At 42.9% G+C, this 21023-nt stretch overlaps 2 protein-coding genes across 2 annotated transcripts in view; both read right to left on the bottom strand.

The window, feature by feature from the left end:
• The window catches only part of LIMS2 (LIM zinc finger domain containing 2), a 37264-nt gene extending 27563 nt beyond the window's left edge, over positions 1-9701 (bottom strand). Inside the window, exon 1 of the mRNA XM_060241928.1 lies at positions 9632-9701. Coding sequence (XP_060097911.1) covers positions 9632-9642 — 11 coding nt within the window. The 5' untranslated portion in view covers positions 9643-9701. The remainder of the gene's footprint in view (positions 1-9631) is intronic.
• An 8463-nt stretch (positions 9702-18164) lies between these two features.
• The window catches only part of WDR33 (WD repeat domain 33), a 97424-nt gene continuing 94565 nt past the window's right edge, over positions 18165-21023 (bottom strand). Inside the window, exon 23 of the mRNA XM_060241938.1 lies at positions 18165-18805. Coding sequence (XP_060097921.1) covers positions 18576-18805 — 230 coding nt within the window. The 3' untranslated portion in view covers positions 18165-18575. The remainder of the gene's footprint in view (positions 18806-21023) is intronic.

The raw sequence follows: 21023 nt of genomic DNA, 5'->3' as shown, positions 1-21023 counted from the left end.
TGCAGGTTTGTATGGAAAATAAACCCTCGGGATGCATAAAACGTGGATTCCGATGTCTCTACACTAATGCACAGAGCATGGGAAACAAACAGGAGGAACTGGAAGACCTAATACAAGAAGTAGACTTTGACATAATAGGCCTTACTGAAACTTGGTGGGATGACACTCAAAACTGGAAAATTAGTATTCAGGGGTACAACTTATTTAAAAGGGACAGACAAATAAGAAAGGGCAGAGACACAGTGTTATATGTGAAGGAGGTATATACTTGTGAGAAAATATGTGAATCTGAAATGGCAGCTCAGTTGAGAGTCTCTGGGTAAAAATAAAAAGAGTAAGAAAAAAACAGTGATATTATGGTGGGGGTCTGCAATAGACCACCAAGCCAGGCAGAAGACTTGGATGAGATACTCCTTCAACAGATTGCAAAGTTCTCCAAGAAAAGGGACATAGTGATCATGGGAGATTTCAATTACCCAGACATCTGTTGGAAGTTCAACTCTGCTAAAAATGAAAAGTCAAATAGATTCCTGACTTGTCTTGCTGTCTACTTCCTTTTTCGGAAAGTGAAGAAAGAAACAAGGGGACTTGATTCTCAACAACAAGGAAGAATCCATTGAAGAAGTGGAAATAGTGGCCACCCTGGGCAGTAGTGACCATGTGAATTTGGAATTTACAGTCTTAGGGAAGGGAACAGCTATACATACTCAGACTTACAGGTTGGACTTCAGAAAGGCAAACTTTGAAAAACGTATTTATTTTATCAAATTTATATCCAGGCCTTCCCCCCCCGGAGGAAGCCTGTTCCACTGAGGAATTGCTCTAACGGTCAGGAAGTTCTTCCTAATGTTGAGCTGGAAACTCTATTGATTTAATTTCAATCCATTGGTTCTGGTCCTACCTTCCGGGGCCACAGAAAACAATTCCACACCATCCTCTATAAGACAGCACTTCAAGTACTTGAAGATGGTGATCATATCCCCTCTCAGCCGCTTCCTCTCCAGGCTAAACATCCCCAGCTCCTTCAACCTTTCCTCAAAGGACTTGGTCTCCAGACCCCTCACCATCTTCACCACCGTCTTCTGGACCCATTCCAGCTTGTCTATATCCTTCTTAAAATGTGGTGCCAAAAACTGAACAGAGTACTCCGGGTGAGGTCTTACCAGAGCAGAGTAAAGCGATACCATCGCATCACATGATCTGGAAACTATACTTCGATCTTACAGGCCCGGCGGAACTGTGGCAGGTCCCGGAGGTTCCTGATGTTTTTGGGAACGGCATTCCACAGAGTAGGGGCTATTGTCGAAAATGCTCTGGCTCTAGTGATGGAAAATCAAACTTCTTTCAGTCCATGAATCTGAAGAAGATTTTGGGACCCTGAATGTTGTGCTCTTTGGGGCACATATGAGGAGAGGCAGTCCTGAAGGTAGATAGGTCCCAGGCCATATAGGGTTTTAAAGGTTATGACCAGCACCTTAAAATGAATCTGGAATGTCGCAGGCAAGCAGTGTTCTCTTTAAGCTGAGTTAGTTTGAGCTAGCTCACAGATTTTTAGCCTCCAGCTCACACATTTTTGTCTTAGCTCAGGAAGGATGACCCCTGAGCACACTAATATATGCAGTACCTCACAACTTTAATGCCAGTAGCTCACAACTTTAAGGCCAGTAGCTCACAAAGTAGAATTTTTGCTCACAAGACTCTGCAACTTAGAGGAAACATTGCAGGCAAACAGTGTAACTTAGAACTATGCTGGGTAAAATCCCATGGTCAGAAATACTATTGAAGAAGGGGGTTCAAGAGGGGTGGGAATATCTTAAAAGTGAAATACTGAAGGCGCAATCAGAGACGATTCTTATGAGAAGAAAAAATGGAAGAAGCCAAGCTGGCTCCATAAACAGCTTTCTTAAGACTTGAGAAATAAAAAAGACTCCCTTAGGAATTAGAAGGAGTCTATAACCAAGGATGAATATAAACAAATCACCAGTGCTTGTAGAGAAAAAGTTAGGCAAGTTAAAGCTCAGTATGCGCTTACGCTGGCCAAAGATGCTAAAAACAACATAAATGGAGCCTTTTCTCATGTTCACGGTAAAAAGACCAAGGACATGGTACGCCTATTGCGAGGGCAGGAAAGTTAAATTGTAACAGGTAATGAAGAGAGGGCAGAATTGCTCAATTCCTACTTTTCCTCCTCTTCTGAGGGAAACAGTGCTCAACATGGCAAAAACAGAACATATGATGAGGGTATGAAGTTCCAACCTATGATCAGCATAGGGGTAGTACGTGAACACCTCGTTTCTTTAAATGAAACGAAGTCCTCAGGACCAGATGAACTGCATCCAAGGGTTCTAAAAGAGCTTGCGGATGTAATTTCTGAGCCTCTGGCGACTATTTTTGAGAATTCTTGGAGAGATGCCAGAAAATTGGAGGTGAGCAAATGTTGTCTCCATCTTCAAGAAGAGGAAATAGGAGGATCCGGCTACCTCCCGACTTGTCAGCTTGATGTCTATACCTGCAAAGGTTTTAGAACAGATCAGTAAGTCCTGGAACATTAAGAAAGGATGGCTGTGATTATTAAGAACCAGCATGAATTTCTCAAGAACAAGTCATGTCAGACTAACCTGATCTCCTTTGTTGAACAAGTGACTACCTTGCTGGATCAGTGGAACGCTGTAGACACAGTTTATATTGACTTCAGAAAGGCTTTTGATAAGGTTCCACATGCTATCCATGTTGACAAGTTGGTAAAATATGGTTTGGATCCTTTTACCTTTAAGTGGATCTCTAACTGGTTGACAGATTGCACCCAAAAAGTGCTTGTGAGTGGTTCCTCATCCTCTTGGAGAGAAGTGACAAGTGGAGCGCCTCAAGGATCTGTCCTGGGACCTGTTTTGCTCAACATCTTTATAAATGATTTGGATGAAGGAATCGAGGAAATGCTTATTAAATTTGCAGATGATACTAAATTGGGAGGGGTTGCAAATACATTAGAAGACAGAAACAGGATACAGGATGACCTTGACAGGCTGGAAAACTGGGCTAGAACCAATAAAATTACTGAAATCACTGGAATGTATTATTGGCACCAAATTGTTTTTAAAATGTTTTAATTGTTATATTGTTTAAGGTTGTTAATTAGTTATTGTTTCATACCGTATCTGTAAATGTTTTAACTTTTGTGAGCTGCCCTGAGTCTGCTTCGGTGTGGAGGGCGGGATATAAATCCAATAAAATAAATAAATGAATGAATAAAATGAATTATAACAGGGATAAATGTAAAGTTCTGCATTTAGGTAGGAAACATCCAATGCATGGCTATAGGATGGGGGAGACTAGTCTTAGCAGTAGTATGAGGGAAAATGATCTAGGGGTCTTAGTGGACTATATGCAGAACATGAGTCAACAGTGTGATTGGGTGGCTAAAAAGGCTAATGCAATTTTGGGCTGTACCAACAGAAGTATAGTGTCCAGAGCACATGAGGTGATATCGCTTTACTCTGCTCTGGTAACACCTCAGTTTTGGGCACCACATTTTAAGAAGGATATAGACAAGCTGGAACGGGTCCAGGAGAGGGCGATGAAGATGGTGAGGGATCTGGAGACCCAAGTCCTATGAGGAAAGGTTGAAGGAGCTGGGCATTTTTAGCCTGGAGAGGCAGCAGCTGAGAGGTGATATGATCACCATCTTCAAGTACTTGAAGGGCTGTCATATAGAGGATGGTGTGGAATTGTTTTCTGTGGCCCCAGAAGGTAGGACCAGAACCAGTGGGTTGAAATTAAATCAGAAAAGTTTTCAGCTCAACATTAGGAAGAGCTTCCTGACCATTAGAGCGCTTCCTCAGTGGAACAGGCTTCCTTGGGAGGTAGTAACCTCTCCTTCCTTGGAGGTTTTTAAACACAGGCTAGATGCCAGCTGACAGCGATGAAGATCCTGTGAATTTACGGGGAGGTATCTGTGAATTTCCTGCATTGTGCAGGGGCTTGGATTAGCTGAACCTGGAGGTCCCCTCCAACTCTATGATACTATATGGAGAACAGCATGCATATTGAGAACATCATGTAAAGTGCCAGCTCTGGACTGGGGATTCCAGTTATCCAGGGCAGAAGGAAGTATAGCGGTGGGAGAAGGTCTTGGCATGGAAGGAAACAGAGATATGGACATGCTCCGTCTCCTTCCAACCTTTGTCACATCCCTCAAAACTTTGGTGGGAGGGCATAGGTTATATACTCCCCTTTAACACTGATGCTATGCAATGCCAGGTCTATCAATAAGAAGACCTCTATAAGTCTACCTTGTAGCTCAGAAAGTAGACCAGGCTTGTGTGACCAAGACCTGGGTTCAGGAAGGGGAAAAAGTTGCCCTGAAAGAGCTTGCCCCACCAGGTTTTTCAGTCTTGCATCAGTCTCGAGCACAGGGGGCAGGTGGCTTTACTCATCCATGAGGTTTTTTCCTTCCAACCACTCCCCATCCCGAAAATCACTGGAATTGAATGTGCTGGCCTGGTGTGGGAGTCAGAGGTGATTCTGGCCATCTGTGTGGTGTACCAATTGCCTAGCTCACCAGCGGATAGCCTTCTGAGCCTGCTGGAGATGGTGGCCGGGTTGGCCTTGGAGTTCCCACGGCTATTGATCTTGGGAAACTTCAATGTCCATGCAGAAAAGCCTGCCACTTCTGTTCAAGCTACGGAACTAATGTCTTCCATGGCAGCACTGGGACTCAAAAAAATCATCTCAGGCCACACACATCAGGCATGCCACACATTTGGATTTGATCTTTAGTATGGGGTTGAATGTGGACCTAGTGTCAAAGGAAGATGTGCCATGGTCAGACTATTTGGTTTTGAAGGCCTGGCTGGACATTTCTGCTCTTCCCTAGCTGGGTGACAAGCTGGTTTTTGCTTGCCTGTGGAGACTTATGGACCCTATTGGGTTCCAGAACACTCTGCAGGATCCACAGCCCTCCTGCACCTCCTCAAATGAGCTGGTAGGGGACTGGAATTCCCATCTCACTGAAGCCATCGAAGAGACTGCACCCCGATGTTCTCTGTGCTCCTGTGCAAAATTATCCTCCTGGTATACAGAGGAAATCCAGGGGATGAAACAGGAGCACCGACAACTAGAGTGAGTTTGACAGCGTACTGGTGACAAGACAGCTTGAACAACTCAGGATGTTGGGTGAAGTCCTATTAGATGGCAGTTAAGGCTGCGAAGAGGGAGTTCTATTCAGCCTCCATCGTATCCACTCTGCCGCTGGCAGTGACATCATTGTGCTGGGGGTGTCGCTCTGGGGACGCTCTAGGAGTTGTGGTAAAACTCTATGGTACCTAGAGCAAGTTGAAAGAGTCTCAGCCAGAAACCAGAAAGAGTCTCACTGGAAACGCTCTAGAATTTGCGGTAAAACACTATGGTGCTATAGTTTTCACTGTGACTCCTAGAGGGTCCCTAGTGCAATGTCCCCGGCTTGATGACATAACTTCTGGGTGATGTCATCATGCCAGGGACAGCACATGATGACAGGGCTCTTTGGGTGCAGGGATCCCTCCAGCGACCTGCTTCATGCAGCCGAGTTGGGGCCTTCCAGGCTGGGGGATCCCCCGCTCCCCATGGGAGGTTGGCAGACCTACTCACACCAAGCTCAAATGTTTAAAATAATTTGGTCACTAAGATCCCTCACAACTAGAGGCTCAAACAGAGGAAATAATTTGGCTATTAGTTCTGAGGTGTTCATGAGCTTTTTCACAGATAAAGTCTTGTTGCTCCGCAATGACCTACCTGCCAATTTCGATACAGTGAATGAACTGGAGGCCCTTTGGCCGTCTTTGGGTTCAGTTTGTGACTCTTTCAACTTGCTCTCTTCTGCCGATGTTGACAGGGTCCTGGGAGCTGTTAGACCTACCACTTGCTTACTAGACCCATGTCCCTTGTGGCTGGTTAGGACTGGTGATGTGAGGATCCAGGGCCATGAAGGAAATTATCAACCTGTCCCTAGAAACTAGGATGTTTCCAGAGGGCCTAAAGGAAGTAGTGGTTATACCACTCTTAAAGAAGCCATCGTTAGATCCTGTGGATCTGGCCAGTTACCGCTCAGTATCAAATCTATCGTTTCTGGGAAAGGTAATTGAGAGAGCAGTAGCTGAGCAGCTCCAGGGCTTCCTGGAGGACACATCGGTGCTAGATCCATTCCAGTTGGGTTTCCACCCTGGTCACAGGAATGAGATGTTCTGGTTGCTCTAATCAGATAACCTCTGAATGCAGCTGGATCAAGGCGGATTGGCACTGCTGTTATTATTGGATCTCACAGCAGCGTTTGATACAGCCGACTATGATTTGTTAACTCACCACCTTGATGACATGGGAATACGTGGCTTGGCCTTACAATGGCTCTCCTCTTTTCTCCACAGACGAGGACAAAGGGTGGCACAAGGGAATGTTGATCTTGGGGAAATCCAAGGCAAAAATCATGTGGATCCAAGAGGATCCGTGGTCCAAAACCAAGTTTTTGGTCCATGGTGCTGCCACGAAGCTGTGGATCCATCATTTCTGAGCTGCAAACTCTGCCCATGGACATGATATGCAATTGGATGGTGAGGCTGGGGGGATCCAAGGCAAAAATCATGAAAATCCATGAGGATCCGTGGTTCAAAACCAAGTTTTTGGTCCATGGTGCTGCCACGAAGCTGTAAATCCATGGAAACTCTGCCCGTGGACATGATATGTGACTGGATGGTGATCTTGGGGGAATCAAAAGCAGAAATCATGTGGATGCAAGAGGATCCGTGGTCTAAGTTTTTGGTCCCTGGCGCTAACACGAAGATGTGGATCCACGATTTCTGTGTGCAAACTCTGCTCGTAGACATGATATGTGACTGGATGGTGATCTTGGGGGAATCCAAGGCAAAAAATCATGTGGATCCAAGAGGATCCGTGGTCCAAAACCAAGTTTTTGGTCCATGGTGCTGCCATGAAGCCGTAGATATATGATTTCTGTGGTGAAACTCTGCCCATGGACATAATATGTGATTGGATGGTGAGCTTTGGGGGATCTGAAGCAAAAATCACGAGGATCAATGAGGATCCGTAGTTCAAAACCAAGTTTTTGGTACCTGGCGCTGCCACGAAGCCGTGGATCCACAATTTCTGTGGTGGAAACTCTGCCCATGGACATGATATGTGACTGGATGGTGATCTTGGGGGAATCCAAGGCAAAAATCATGTGGATCCAAGAGGATCCGTGGTTCAAAACCAAGTTTTTGGTCCCTGGCACTGCCACGAAGCTGTGGATCCACAATTTCTGTGGTGGAAATTCTGCCCATGGACATGATATAAGAATAGATGGTGAGGCTGGGGGGATCTGAAGCAAAAATCGTGTGAATCCATGAAGATCCGTGTTTCAAAACCAAGTTTTTGGTCCATGGCACTGCCACGAAGCCGTGGATCCACGATTTCTGTGGTGCAAACTTTGCCCATGGGCATGACATTTGACTGGATGGTGATCTTGGGGGAATCCAAGGCAAAAATCATGTGGATCCAAGAGGATCTGTGGTTCAAAACCAATTTTTTGGTCCCTGCCGCTGCCACAAAGCTGTGGATTCATGATCTCTGTGGTGCAAATTCTGCCCATGGATGTGATATGTGATTGGATGGTGAGCTTGGGGGGGATTCAAAGGAAAAATCATGTGGATCCAAGAGGATCCGTGGTCCAAAACCAAGTTTTTGGTCCATGGTGCTGCCACAAAGCTGTGGAACCATGATTTCTATGGTGCAAACTCTGGCCATGGACATAATATGCAATTGGATGGTGAGGCTGGGGGGGATCTAAGGCAAAAATCACGAGGATCCATTAGGATCCGTGGTTTGGAAACATATTTTTTCAGTGCTGTGGTGCCATAAATTCGTGGAGGTTTGATTTTTCTGGTGCTGCCTATAGTCTAAGAGGATCTACAACATGATGTTGGTTTGATTTCATTTCATCATAAAAATCATTCATGAGGATCCGTGCTTTGGAACCCTGTTTTTGCACTGCTGAGGCGCCATGAATTTGTGGAGGCATGATTTTTGTAGTCCTGCTTATAGTCTAAGACAGGATCTACAGAATAATACTGGTTTTATTTCATTTCAATGTAAAAATCATGAATTCATGAAGATCCAACTTCTACCCATACCTGCCAAGGACCAACATAGCTGTGGGACCATCTTTCCCCTTATCCCCCAAAGGGCCTTACATTTGATATCCCCAGCCCAAAAGGTTTTTTTCAACCCTGTCTCTGACCTGGTGAAATGAGCTCAGGATAGGGATCAGGGCCCTGTAGGATCTTTTACAATTCTGCAGGGTCTGTAAAACAGAACTATTATCGGTACAGGTATTTTAAATGTTTTAATATGATCATATGAGTCCATTCGTGGGGAGGGTGGGATAGAAAATAAATAAATAAATCTATGGTTAGAACATTTACAAAACTGTTACATTTATCTGGAAATATTATATTTCAGTAAATTAAGTTTCCTTCTAAGTAGATGTGTTTAAGAGTAGAATGTTAAGCTTCAGCTCTATGCTTGCTAACAAGCCCTATTGAACCAAATTCTGAGTAACCATGCAGAGAATCAGACTATTTTTCCCACTAGCCTCACAAATTTCAGGAGAGATAACTCACTCTTTTTATAAAATAGCCGAAATCAACAGTAACATTTACTTTTACTGCTTGAATACTTGCTGCTGTTGTATTTCATAACACTAGCAATTTATACTACCTAGCTTATAAAAAAGAGAGATGTCAGGGTTTAAGTACTCCACAGGAGATTTATCCATTAAAACCCCCTTTCCCTCATTCCACTTTGTGATAGTTGTTTTGAAGTCACTTGTTGAGAGAAATTTACTATCCATGGGCTCAGAGGCATTTTCTAGCATTTAATAAGTCACAATTACAAATTCGTTGAAATAAAACTTGATAGCCATGCATTCCCTTGTTCCAAAACAAAAGATGAGTTTAGTGGCACTTTAGTATGATAAGAATCCACTGTGTTTACTGAGGCTGCCTGGTATATCAATCATACAGAAAAAAAAGATGTAAACAGTGGGGTCAAAATGGCATGGAAAATCTGTGATATACAAAACTCAAGCTACAATGAATTCGTAATGCGATATTTTGAGTCTCTTGTTCGTTCACTTCAAGAACCAGATGCTCAGATTTTTTGTTTGTTTGTTTCAAGTGTTTCTTGCATCAAAGCCCTGACACATGTTATTCCTGGTGGCTCCTTTCTCTCCTAGGAAAGCCTTAATTAAAGATTTGATTAGAAACATTTGATTAGAAAACTAGAGCATTTTTACTTTGCTGTCCTGGTCCTAACGTAAAGATTTTGAAATGTGTGCAGGAGAGGATTCGCCAGCTCCCTGGCCTGCCACCGGGAGGGTCCCACATTCCCCAGAGCGCCAAGGAGTCCTCCTTGCGCCAAGAGAGGGCTGAAGCCTGGAGGCCTCCCAAGTGGGACCAAGGCTGCACGCCTCTCTCCAGTAGAGGCCGCAGTGCGACTATTCTCGCTAGTCCTGGGAGCGGAACTTCAAGGGTTTCCGCTGCTCAGTCCCAGCAGGCGGCCAAGCGAAATCTCAGGTAATAGCCTGGCAGTCTCCGTTTCCTACCTGCCCGTCATGATGACTCTTAGTCCGCGCTGAGGCGGCGGCAGTGGCGGCTACACCGTCAGAGGGCCTTTCAAGCTGTTTAAAAGCCGGAGCTGAAGAGACAGATCCGCCAGCGCTCGAGGTCCAGGCAGCGCCCGGCCAGCCAGGCTCTCGCTTCTCCGCCCTGTGTTGGCTGGCTGCGGTTGCGGGCCGCCCCCATGGCTCAAGACAGGCGGCCTCCTCCTCCTCCCGCCCCTCGGCCTAGCTAGCACATACTTTTCCTAGAAAGGGAAAGAAATAATAAATAATGAAATGGCGAGGGCGGGTGGGCCTTGCTGGGAGAAGCCAAAACTCTGCAGGGGAAGAGATGACGGACTTGTATGGAATTGCAGGCGGGAGTCAGCTCAGCTGTTCTGCAGATCTGAATGAAGCTCCTGCGACATTTCCTCTGCCTGCCGATACTGCTCTTGAGCGGCTGCTGAATGGAGGAGCACATTGTGGGAGCTACCTGAACAAACGAAGAGCTTTTGGGGAACAAAAGATGTCCCTATCTGAGTTTGATCGTATGGAGTTAGGGGCAATCCAACCCATGAAAGTGAATTGGGACATACTAAAACGAATGACAGGATTGGCCATTGGAAACAATGGGAAAGGCTGGATTTCCCATTGGATATAATAGGAGCCAAGATTGTCAATTGACTTGGATATAATAGGAGCCAAGATTGTCAATTGACTTGCATGTGCTCCACTGAAATACATTGCAGCACAAAAACGGTTGCTAACAAAATGCAGGGTGGATTTTCCAAGAAAGCCTCAAAGCCCAGATAACCTACAAGTGTTCTGGGACTGGATCCCCAGGGGGCAGGGTGGCTTGCCAGTTCCTGGGACCAGCACAAGTGTTCTGGGACTGGATCACCAACCTCTGGGACTGCTCAAGGTGTTCTGGCACTGGATTGTGAGCTCCTGAGACTGCCGCAGGTGTTCTGGGACTGCATTGCCAGGGGGCAGGGTGGATTGCCAGCCTCTGGGACTACTATAGGTGTTCTGGGACTGGATGCTCAACCCCTGGGACCAGCACAAGTGTTCTGGAACCGGATCACCAGCCTCTGGGAATAGCACAAGTGTTCTGGGGCTGGCAAACCAACTCTGCTTGGGAAGAATGGCATCGAGAGAGAGTGTGCGAGAAAATCTGGGGCTGGGTGAGCTGGCCTCTGGAGGGAAGGAGCAGCCAAACCCTGTGACCCCCCCCCCCACCCCAAACCAATTCTTTTTTTCTCCAGGCCCCCTCCACCCAAAATTTTCTGGCTATGGGACTGTTTGCAACTCCCTTTAACAATTCCTCCCATCATTCAGCCTTGGTCATGCAGGGGAGACAATGCCTTATTAAACTACCTGGAGCTCCTCGCTGCCTTCAAGTCTTGTCACACATGTCTTCCCACACTGGAGGGAAAAGTAGTGCAAGTAGCTAGAGACAACATGGCCACAAAATACTACATAAGTAAACAAGGAGACATTGCCTTTGTAACAACTTGCTTAGCTCACAGCTTACAAGAGAGAGAATTCGGTAGTCTTTTCCATGTATCTGCTAGTATAGAGCTGCTCTGTATATTCAGCCACTGGTGAAGGGCCTTACCACTGTCCAATTACATCATCATCAGACTCATAGCTGGTACTCATCCAGTAAATGGGGAAACTCCTCAGACTTCATGCTACCAGAAACTTAAGACTATCTACCTTCAAGGTTGCCTTCCTGGTTGCAGTCTATTCAGTAATTCCAAAGAACTCTGCACTCAGACTCTGCTGGATTTTAAACTTCTCAGAGATAAAGCAATTTTGCTTCCAGATATCCTCTTCCTGCCCAAGTCGTCTTTGTGTTTCATCTGAATCAGGACCTATGCCTCCCTGCTAACTTTCCCAACAATTGATAAAGAGAGGACCCCTGTATTGGGCATTATCTATTTGGACAGGACTGCCTTTTCCAGAAAGTATGTAAGCCTACTGAGTCCCAAAGAAAGTTACAGTATCTTTTCAGTAGTTCAGTCAGTATGTCACAGTTACAGTGAAGGTTTGCTATGAGCTGCTCCATAAGGCACTTCATTCCACAAGAGCAGTCATCACATCTTCAATTTTTAAAGAGGCACCCGTCTTCCTAAATTCTGCAGATCAGTAACTTGGGCAGCTTTTTCACCTTTGCAGGGTACTACACTATAAATGTCAAAGTCAAGATTATGCATGGGATAGAGAAGGTAGATAAAGACTTTTCTCCCTTTCTCACAATACGAGAACTCGTGGACATTGCTGAGCAGTCGGGTTAGAACTGATAAAAGGAAGTACTTCTTCACCCAAAGGGTGATTAACACATGGAATTCACTGCCACAGGAGGTGTTGGCGGCTACAAGCATAGACAGCTTCAAGAGGGGATTGGATAAGATTATGGAGCAGAGGCCCATCAGTGGCTATTAGCCAAAGCTTATCGTTGGAACTCTCTGTCTGGAACAGTGATGCTCTGTATTCTGGATGATTGGGGGGGGGGGGGCACAATGGGAAGGCTTCTAGTGTCCTGGCCCCACTGGTGGACCTCCTGATGGCACTTGGGGGGTTTTTGGCCACTGTGCGACACAGTGTTGGACTGGATGGGCCATTGGCCTGATCCAACATGGCTTCTCTTTTGTTCTTAGGTTGTGTAACTTTTTTTGGAAGAATTGAGCAGGAAGCTGTAACTTCCCACTCAGTTCTTCCAAACATGCAAGTAAAGACTGCAATGCAAGGGAGAAAAATGTCATGCTTCAGATCTAGCTCTAGAAGCTTCTGAATTGACGTAGAAACGTTTTTATATTTGACTGAAATTTTTTTAAAAATTGTTTAATACTGTATAATAGTGGCAATTCCTACTACCACAATTTCTTTTTTTTCCATTTGTATTTCTAGATAGCATCTGGTCAGAATTGACATATAGTATTTTCTGATTTTCTTCCGTAAAAGTGTGTATCATTGACCACTAAGGAAGGCTGAAATGGATATGGTCTGGTGTTGGTTATCTCAAATGTTCATCAACTGTGTCTGGGGAATTATTGCAGTTTATATAAAGCTTGATCTGATTCTTAATGCAGCAGATATTCAGGCCCTTTCCTATTGTGTACACTACATAATGTAGCATCTTTAGTATATTTTAGTTTGAGTTTTGTTCCCCCTTTATCTTTGTTTAAAACTTTTTCCTCTCTATGACATATATGTCTGCTAGCTGAAGAACTGGACTCTGGTCCACAGAAAACAGTGTTTGTTAATTATTTAAGGTACTGCCAGATTCCTGCTAGGCTTTAGCAGTATGTAGATTGGGAACTACCAGAAGTTCAAGCTGGGTTTTGGAGAGGTAGAGGAACTAGAGATCAAATTGCCAACATTCACTGGATTATGAAGAAAAGAAGGGAGTATCAGAAAAATGTCTATTTCTGTTTCATTGACTACTCTAAAGCCTTTGATTGTGTGGATCACAACAAAATGGCAAGTCCTTAAAGAGATAGGAGTACCAGACCACCTAACATGTCTCCTGAGAAACTTGTATAAGGGTCAAGAAGCAACTGTCAGAACAGGATATGGAACAACTGATTGGTTTAGAATACGAAAAGGAGTTCGACAAGGATGTACATTGTCACCCTGCTTATTTAATTTATATTCAGAGTACATCATGAGGAATGCTGGCCTGGATGAAGCACAACTGGAATTAAGATTGCCAGGAAAAACATCAACAACCTCAGATATGCAGATGATCCCACTCTAATGGCAGAAAGTGAGGAGGACCTAAAGAATCTCTTGTTGAGGGTGAAAGAGGAGAGCACAAAAGTAGGCATGAAACTCAACATAAAAAAAACTAAGATCATGGCACCTGGCCCCATCACACCTTGGCATATAGAAGGGGAAGACATGGAAGTAGTGACAAACTGCACATTCCTGGGATCCAAGATTACTGCAGATGGTGACTGTAGCCATGAAATTAAAAGACATTTGCTCCTTGGGAGGACAGCTATGGTGAACCTGGGCAGTATAATAAAAAGTAGAGACATCACCCTGCCAACGAAAGTTCGTTTAGTCAAAGCAATGGTATTCCCAGTAGTAATGTATGGCTGTGAGAGTTGGACCATAAGGAAGGCCGAGCATAGAAGAACAGATCCTTTTGAGATGTGGTGCTGGAGAAGACTCTTGCGTCCCTTGGACTGCAAGAAGATCAAATCAGTCAGTCCTAAGGGAAATCAACCCAGACTGCTCCCTGGAAGGTCAGATGCTGAAGCTGAAATACTTTGGCCACCAAATGAGGGAGCACTCATTGGAGAAAATCCTGATGCTGGAAAAGCCAGATGGCAAAAGAAGAAGAGGACGGCAAAAGGTGAGATGTCTGGACAGCGTTACTGATGTAACAAACACAAATTTGAGCAGACTTTGGAGGATGGTGGAAGACAGGGGGGCCTGATGTGACTTTGTCCATGGGGTCGCAAACAGTCGGACTCCACTGTGCGACTTCTGCTTGTTTTTGTAACAGACTAATATGGTTATACCTTTGGAATTAGTAATGAAAGCAAGGTAATTTAAAGCACATTTAACCTAGCTAGCAGTGTAATCCCAAACCCTCTCATTGACTTCAATGGAATTAAAAGGGTATAACTCAGTTTCCCTCTCTATTTCTTCTTTCCCTTCCCTAGCAGCTCCCATAATCGGACCCTTTTCCTGATTCAGGTGGAACACAAAGACATCAGCCACCCTATTCGTTTCTGCTCCCAATCTTCAGTAACTCCAGCAGCCTCTGCCTGGGAAAGGTATGGTCCAGTTCACAGTGACAGCCTTCAAGCCGTTGCATGGTGGGGAACCTGCACTGCACTTGACTTCACTTGACTTCCTCCTCTATCCCCATCCTCACTGCTTCCTTCATTTCATCCTCCTGCCAACCCCCATAGTGCTACCTTTCCCTGCTTCTTTCTCTCCTTCCTACTCATCAATCAATTGACCTCTTTATCTGCCTGCCATTATTGGTTATATTTACTTAATTTATATCACATTCTTCTCTGCAGTGGAGGGCCAAAGCAGCTTATCCCATTTTCCCCTCCTCCATTGTATCCTCACAACAACTCTAGTGATGTATGTTAGGTGTCAAGGGGCCTTGCCATGAGTGATGCTGTTTTATGTTTCTGTGAATCTCTGTAACTGCACTGGGAATGTATGGGGGTTATACTCTATTTTGCCTTGCTTGCTTTGCTTCAGTCTGTACCTTACAAAGTAATAGTTCTACCCTGGTGGAGAGGCCTATGTCTGGTTTTCAAGGACATACTATCTCTTTTCCACAGACTGTTTTGGCATCTGCTAACACCCAATGGGGGGTTGAGTGAGAAAGGCTCACTTTTGCTTTGCACAGGCTTTTTACTGTGAATTTTGGTGGGCTCACAACAGCCCAGGGAAGGATATATAGATCTGGCTCCAACTGTAATGGCCAGATGACACAGAGTCATACTACTGTGAATGTGTCTACCAATAAAATGTACCTTTACTACATACCATAAAGGCTTGATTATTGAGGACACTCCAGGAGCTGACATTAGGCTGAGAGTATGGGACCTGCCTAGTGAGCTTCCACAGCAGAGTGACGATTTAAACCTGGATCTCACAGATCCTAGTCTCAAACTCCAATCCCTTTGCATGCTGGCTTTGGCGGGGGGAGGGGAAACTGCTGTTGAACAAACAACAAATCCTGGGTGAGTCAAGCGTGTGGTAGGTTGCCTGGTGGTTGATGGTGGGCCTAGCTCTGATGAGTCCTTCCTCAAAGGCCCGAATTGCCCTGGCAAAGGACCTACTGCTTCTCCACTCCTGGCCTTTACTGACAGAAACTAAGGATGGATGGCTACCAATACCATTATAGTTGTCTAGCAATGGTTACTTAGGGCATTTCTTTCTTAAAGTTACAGGTGCTGCTTCTATTATTTGGGTTAGGTATATATATATATATCAGATTTGTCTGCAAACCTTAAGTGTTTTTTAGGTCTGTAGAAAGTACTGACCTGTCTGTTCACAGCTTCACTCTCTGGATCTGAGCAAAAACAGACTTGGCCATGTTGAAAATTAGATATATTAATTTTACAAGAGCAATATATAAACACCTTTAAGCATATTTGGGGTCACTTAAGCATATTTGGGGTCACCAGAAATGATCTTGCTGGTGGCCGAAGTCAAAAGTGGCTGCAGGAATTGAGAGGAATATGGGAAAATCAATATCCGTGCATGCATGACTATATAAAGCCACTTTTTATTGCTATTGGTTTAAATTTGTAGATCTCTTAATATCCATTATATATATACAATGGTAAATCAAGTCAAAATGAGTACTATTACTGCACAGCAAAAACTATCCTATACACTCTTTTAGTTGGATTATTTTAAAGTTAATTCACTTGTCATTTGTAGAACCCAATTTAAGTAAATGTACAAAATATTTTGTAGTAAAATACTAATCTACACTCTTCAGAAGTGTTCTTATTCTGTCTCTAAACATGCAGCTTGGCATGTGCTAAATTCAATTTTTGCAATAATTATACATATTATTTTTATTTTACTTAATTGTTTTAAACTTTTGTAATTCCATTTTCTGCATTCTGATACTTTTTGCATTGTTTCTAATGTCTGTAATCCTACCCCCAATGCATTATTGGATACCTCATGCTATTTGACTGCATTGTTTTATAAATGTATAAACAACCACGAGTCTCAGCAAGATAACTATCTGTATAGTTATACTGTGAAAACTATCTGTATAAATGGAAGAAGCTCTGCTATTCCTACAACTGAGGAATTTGCCTACAAAGATTTAATAAAATTTCAGGCAGAACATATAAACCTTTGGATGTTAATTCACGGCAAGTGTCTTTTCTCTAAAATTAGCTGTCTTCATTATTGGGATACAGTGTCCTCTAATGAGGAATGTAGAAATGCTTTTTTCTCTGGACTTGTCTTGGTTTATAGTTATATGCAGTGATGTCTCCCCAACAACTTTCTGAATCTGATACATTAATCGGAAGCATAGAGCCAAGGGGTTGTGGCAGTCTGTAAAGCTGCAGTGCTCTTTATCGGTATAGCAGAAATTTAAATCAGAAAGTCCATATGAAACACATTTTGTTAAAATTGTTGTTAATTCTGAAAATTCCAGCTACTGTTGTTTCAGCGAACTTATATTTTCCTAAAGAGATCCTGCTGGCATCAAATCTCCCCTCCTTAAATGTTATTTTTGGGTTAGAAAATAACATTACAATATTATTCAAATTGAATGTTGCACAAGGAACACTATGCTGTTCCTTTAAAGACTAAATGAGGATGGTTTTTATATATATGTTAACTGAATTAAAACAAAGAATAACCTTTTTTTAAATGTTCCCCTGGAGTACTGATTTTATAAAGATTTATTACTCTTTATTCAAAGATACAGTCCCTAATATACTTTTCTGTCTGTGCTAGATGCTTAGTTTCCAAACCAGTATTTCCTGAAAACCAGTGATTCTGCTTGATATTCCAACAATAAACTCTTAAGATTTGGTAGCCACAGAGACAATCTAGAAGTACTTAGGCCACAATCCTATGCATACTTACTTGGGAATTAGCTCCAAATATACATGGAAAGGACTGAGTTGCACTGATGGGAAAAGTCCAACTGTCTCAACAGTAGAATGGTGGATGACAAACACCTCATCTGAGAACATTTTATTGCAAAATTAAAGGTAATAAACAGACAAAACACTGAAAGGGAATGAAACTACTGAACTTATGGAAAAAGTTTTAAGTTCTCTATTGTTGGCTAAATATTAAGAATGTACCAGATTGTAATTACCCACTACTTTCTTGACAGTGAGTACTGAAGGTTTTACTGAAGGAACAACGAATTATAAAATATCCTTTTAGAATGACTGGTTAAATTACTACTTTTTGGAAACCAAAGTTTTAGAAACCTTTTTGCAACCATTCAATCTAGAAGAATACAGATTGCTTCTCTAAAATAAAAGCTGGCTGCTAACAGTCTTTGTTAAGGCTTTGTCATATTTTAATGGTTTAATGTAGTTCTTTCATTGCTTTTCTGGTTCTTAAACCATCGTTGGTAGAGGGAAGGCAGAATATTGATGAATTGTAAGTGATCACAGTCTCCTTATCAAACATTAGGTAATAACTAGTATGTGGAACTGACAGGTACTAGTAGATACTTTCATAACTTTATGTAAACTCAGACAATGGATGGGTTTACATGCTGAGGGAATCTGTACATGCAAATTCTAGCTGTTTATCCTTCTACAGGAGGGAACTTCCTTCCATCAGTCTTTAAAATTGTCAACTAGGGCCAGGAAAATCTGTGTAATCTTTCAGTATATCAACAGGATCTCTGAGGCTGAAATGATTCTGTATCTAAACAGAACTAAAAGTTAGTTCTGGGGCTTAATGTATTCTATATTACCATATGGAGATTCTAAGTGAAAGATGCTTTCTCTAGTGAGATATGAAAACAAGTACAAACAAAAATCACACACTCAATTCATTTGTTAATTTTTGGACAAATTGCATTCTGTATTCATACAAAAACAACTTAACTTTTTCCTGACAACTGTACATATAGAAACAAGTTCTTCTGGAGATGAACTGAAATCTGTGGAGGTGCTCCATGTCTCACAACACTAAAAATTCCAGCTTTTATCTTCAAAAATCAATGCAGGAAATATGGAAGAGTTGGGTTAGGATGGAGAGGAGAATGAAACAAAGCCAGTTGTGATAGCATTACTAGGTGGCATTTAATCTTTGAAAAGACTTTTTTAGGAACTAATGCACATTCATTTATCTCCGATGAGAGTCCAGGTATGTGGGATTGCAGAATTACTTTCTTGGTAATTCTGCAACAGATGTTTTAAATACTGTCCTAGAGAAACTGGGTCTTGCCCAGTCATAACCTCTTCTATCGACCCCTTCCACCACCTCTAGAAGCTCCTCGCCTTGACTGGCTCGAGTTCATATTACTTCCTCTTCCCCAGTTACTTCCACTCCTCCCTCCTCTGGAAGGATTATTGACTCCTGAAGGTCCGCCAAAAGATTCTTCTCTATGGTATCCATCATGGTGCTCTCCATCTAAAGAACTGGATCTCCCAGATTTTGACATTCTCTGTGAAGGTCCTGATTTCCCACGCCCTAGAACAAAAACAGAGGGCATTATATTTTCTTCTGCTTTGCAGAGTTTCTTAAAAGACTGTGACATATACAAAGTATAGCTTTGATGAAATGTCCCCACACTGGCAAATAAAAACACTTGTGCAATTAATCATTACTGAAAAGAAAAAATATAATAGTTACTTGGTCAAATCCTACTGTTTGGAGAAGCAAAACATGCTATTAAAAGCTAGGTTCTTTCACTGTGAGTGTAAGATATAGCTATGTTTGTATATTACAGTTTTGCAGGGGATGGCTGGTTGCCTATCATGATCTACCAGCCCCAGCCTTCCCATAAAATTACTCTGGAGGCTGACTGTAAGCTTCATTCCCTCTTTTGCACAGGAGAAGGCAGAAGTAGTCAGCCCGTACTCGCCAGCTGAGGAAACACAGAGCGCTGATGGAACTCCTGACTTATTTCTAACCCACTGCACAATAAGAAATAGAATGAAACACAGCAGCAAATCATTACACTAGAACTTGCTTTCTATATTATTGAGAAGAATTAGTGGGTCTGATTTTCTGTTCCTTTCTGAAGGACAAAGCAAAACGTTATGTTTCATCAGTCAATACACTGTGTTATAACTGAACTCCATTTAAAGCAGAGCTCTCATTTGGAGGAAGCATGTGGGAATGTCCCACTTTCTCCTAGCAGCAGTGAGACAGCCCAGCAAGAAGGAAGGGAGATAAACAGTGCTGTAGTCTGCATTCAGACTATAGTGACCTTAAACAGAGTTCTACTGGGGAGTGCCTGCTAGATTGTTTCTTTTTTCTTCAAGGAAGGGAATGAGAGCATCAAACTGGAAGCTGTACACAGGACTCTCATGGTTGCCTGAATATAATTTTTATTTGCTCTAGGTGACCAGTGCAAACTTACTATATGGTGAGGAAATCTTCCTAATATTTGAAAATAATATTTACAGTATCACAATCAAAAGTAGTAGAAGCACTGTTGATAAATGAACGATATTGGCTGAACATTCCAAATGATGTATTCTGATAGAAAGAATAAACAAGATTCTACAAAGGAAGCTATAAGAGCAACCATATCCAGTTTTGCAACCACCAGCTGTCTGTCTGCCAGATATTGTACAGGAGCATGCCACAGAGAGATGGCTGAGAGGTGGAAAGGCAAACTGACAGCCAGCAGTATCCTGAGGAGGGGTCCCCTCTTGTAGAACAGCAATTGTTTACAATTGTAATTTAAAGCATTGCAATTCTGAGAGTAAAAGTTTGACTGTAATTGTTTCCTAAGAAGTAATTGTTTTTACTTAAAATACAAATATGCTTAAAACTCTTGCAATATTTTGTTTAATATGGAAAAGTGGAAGAATACAGGGATTTGGCAATGCATTTTTAAAAATAAAACATGAAGAAAAAGCACAAGGATCACAGCAGAAAGTAAAAATAAAAAATCCTCTGAGTCTAGGTCAACATGAAATGATGGGACATTGCTCAGATTGGCAATGGCTCTCCAGTGTAATATCCCCCTTTGGCTTTGGGTTCCCAGGTTAAGAGTACTTACTGGGCACCAGTTCTCAGGTCCAGTCAGTAGACAGAAGCTAGCTCAAAGCATCAACCCTTTATTTGCAAGGACACAACTCCAGGAAGCAACAGCTTCAGCTGGCTTTAGGGACGCTGGAAATTGAAACTGAGGTCTACTCCATTTAAATACATTGCAGCACAGACAAAGTTGCAAGAAAAATGTGGAATGGATTTTCCATTAGGGTCTCTGGGTCCTGATACACCCTTTCACATTTTCCTTGCAGCTTTGCAAGCCCAGAAGAGCTTCCTGCTGCAGCCAGCAAAGACAAGGAAGGAGCTTGGGAACTTTGGCAGCCTTGGAGCTTTAAAGGGCCAGGACAGGAGGGGGGAAAGCGCTGTGAGCCTGATTAAAGCTGGTTCTGGCCCATGGGTCAAATATTTTATGCCCCCCCCCCCAAGGTTAGATGGTTTCTGTTTATAGATGTGTTCTAACCTCTCTCTCAACTTTTTAATCTTCTTGCAAGATCTCTGCAACATATTTTACTCACCTTCATAACATCTTCACCTAGGTATTAATAGCTTGCATTCCCACTGCCTGGTGTTCTGGTTTCCCTCTCCTAGAAGACCATGCTCACAAGCTGAGTGCACAGCTGGGGAACAAATTCCTCTTGTAAATGAAAGCCAAAGGATTTGGGAGAGAGGCAGGGTTACTGGC

This window comes from Heteronotia binoei, chromosome 6 (genome assembly GCF_032191835.1).
Source record: "Heteronotia binoei isolate CCM8104 ecotype False Entrance Well chromosome 6, APGP_CSIRO_Hbin_v1, whole genome shotgun sequence".
NCBI classification, from domain to species: domain Eukaryota; kingdom Metazoa; phylum Chordata; class Lepidosauria; order Squamata; family Gekkonidae; genus Heteronotia; species Heteronotia binoei.
The sequence above is the reverse complement of the archived record's forward strand: the minus strand, read 5'-3'. Positions and strand labels throughout refer to the sequence as shown.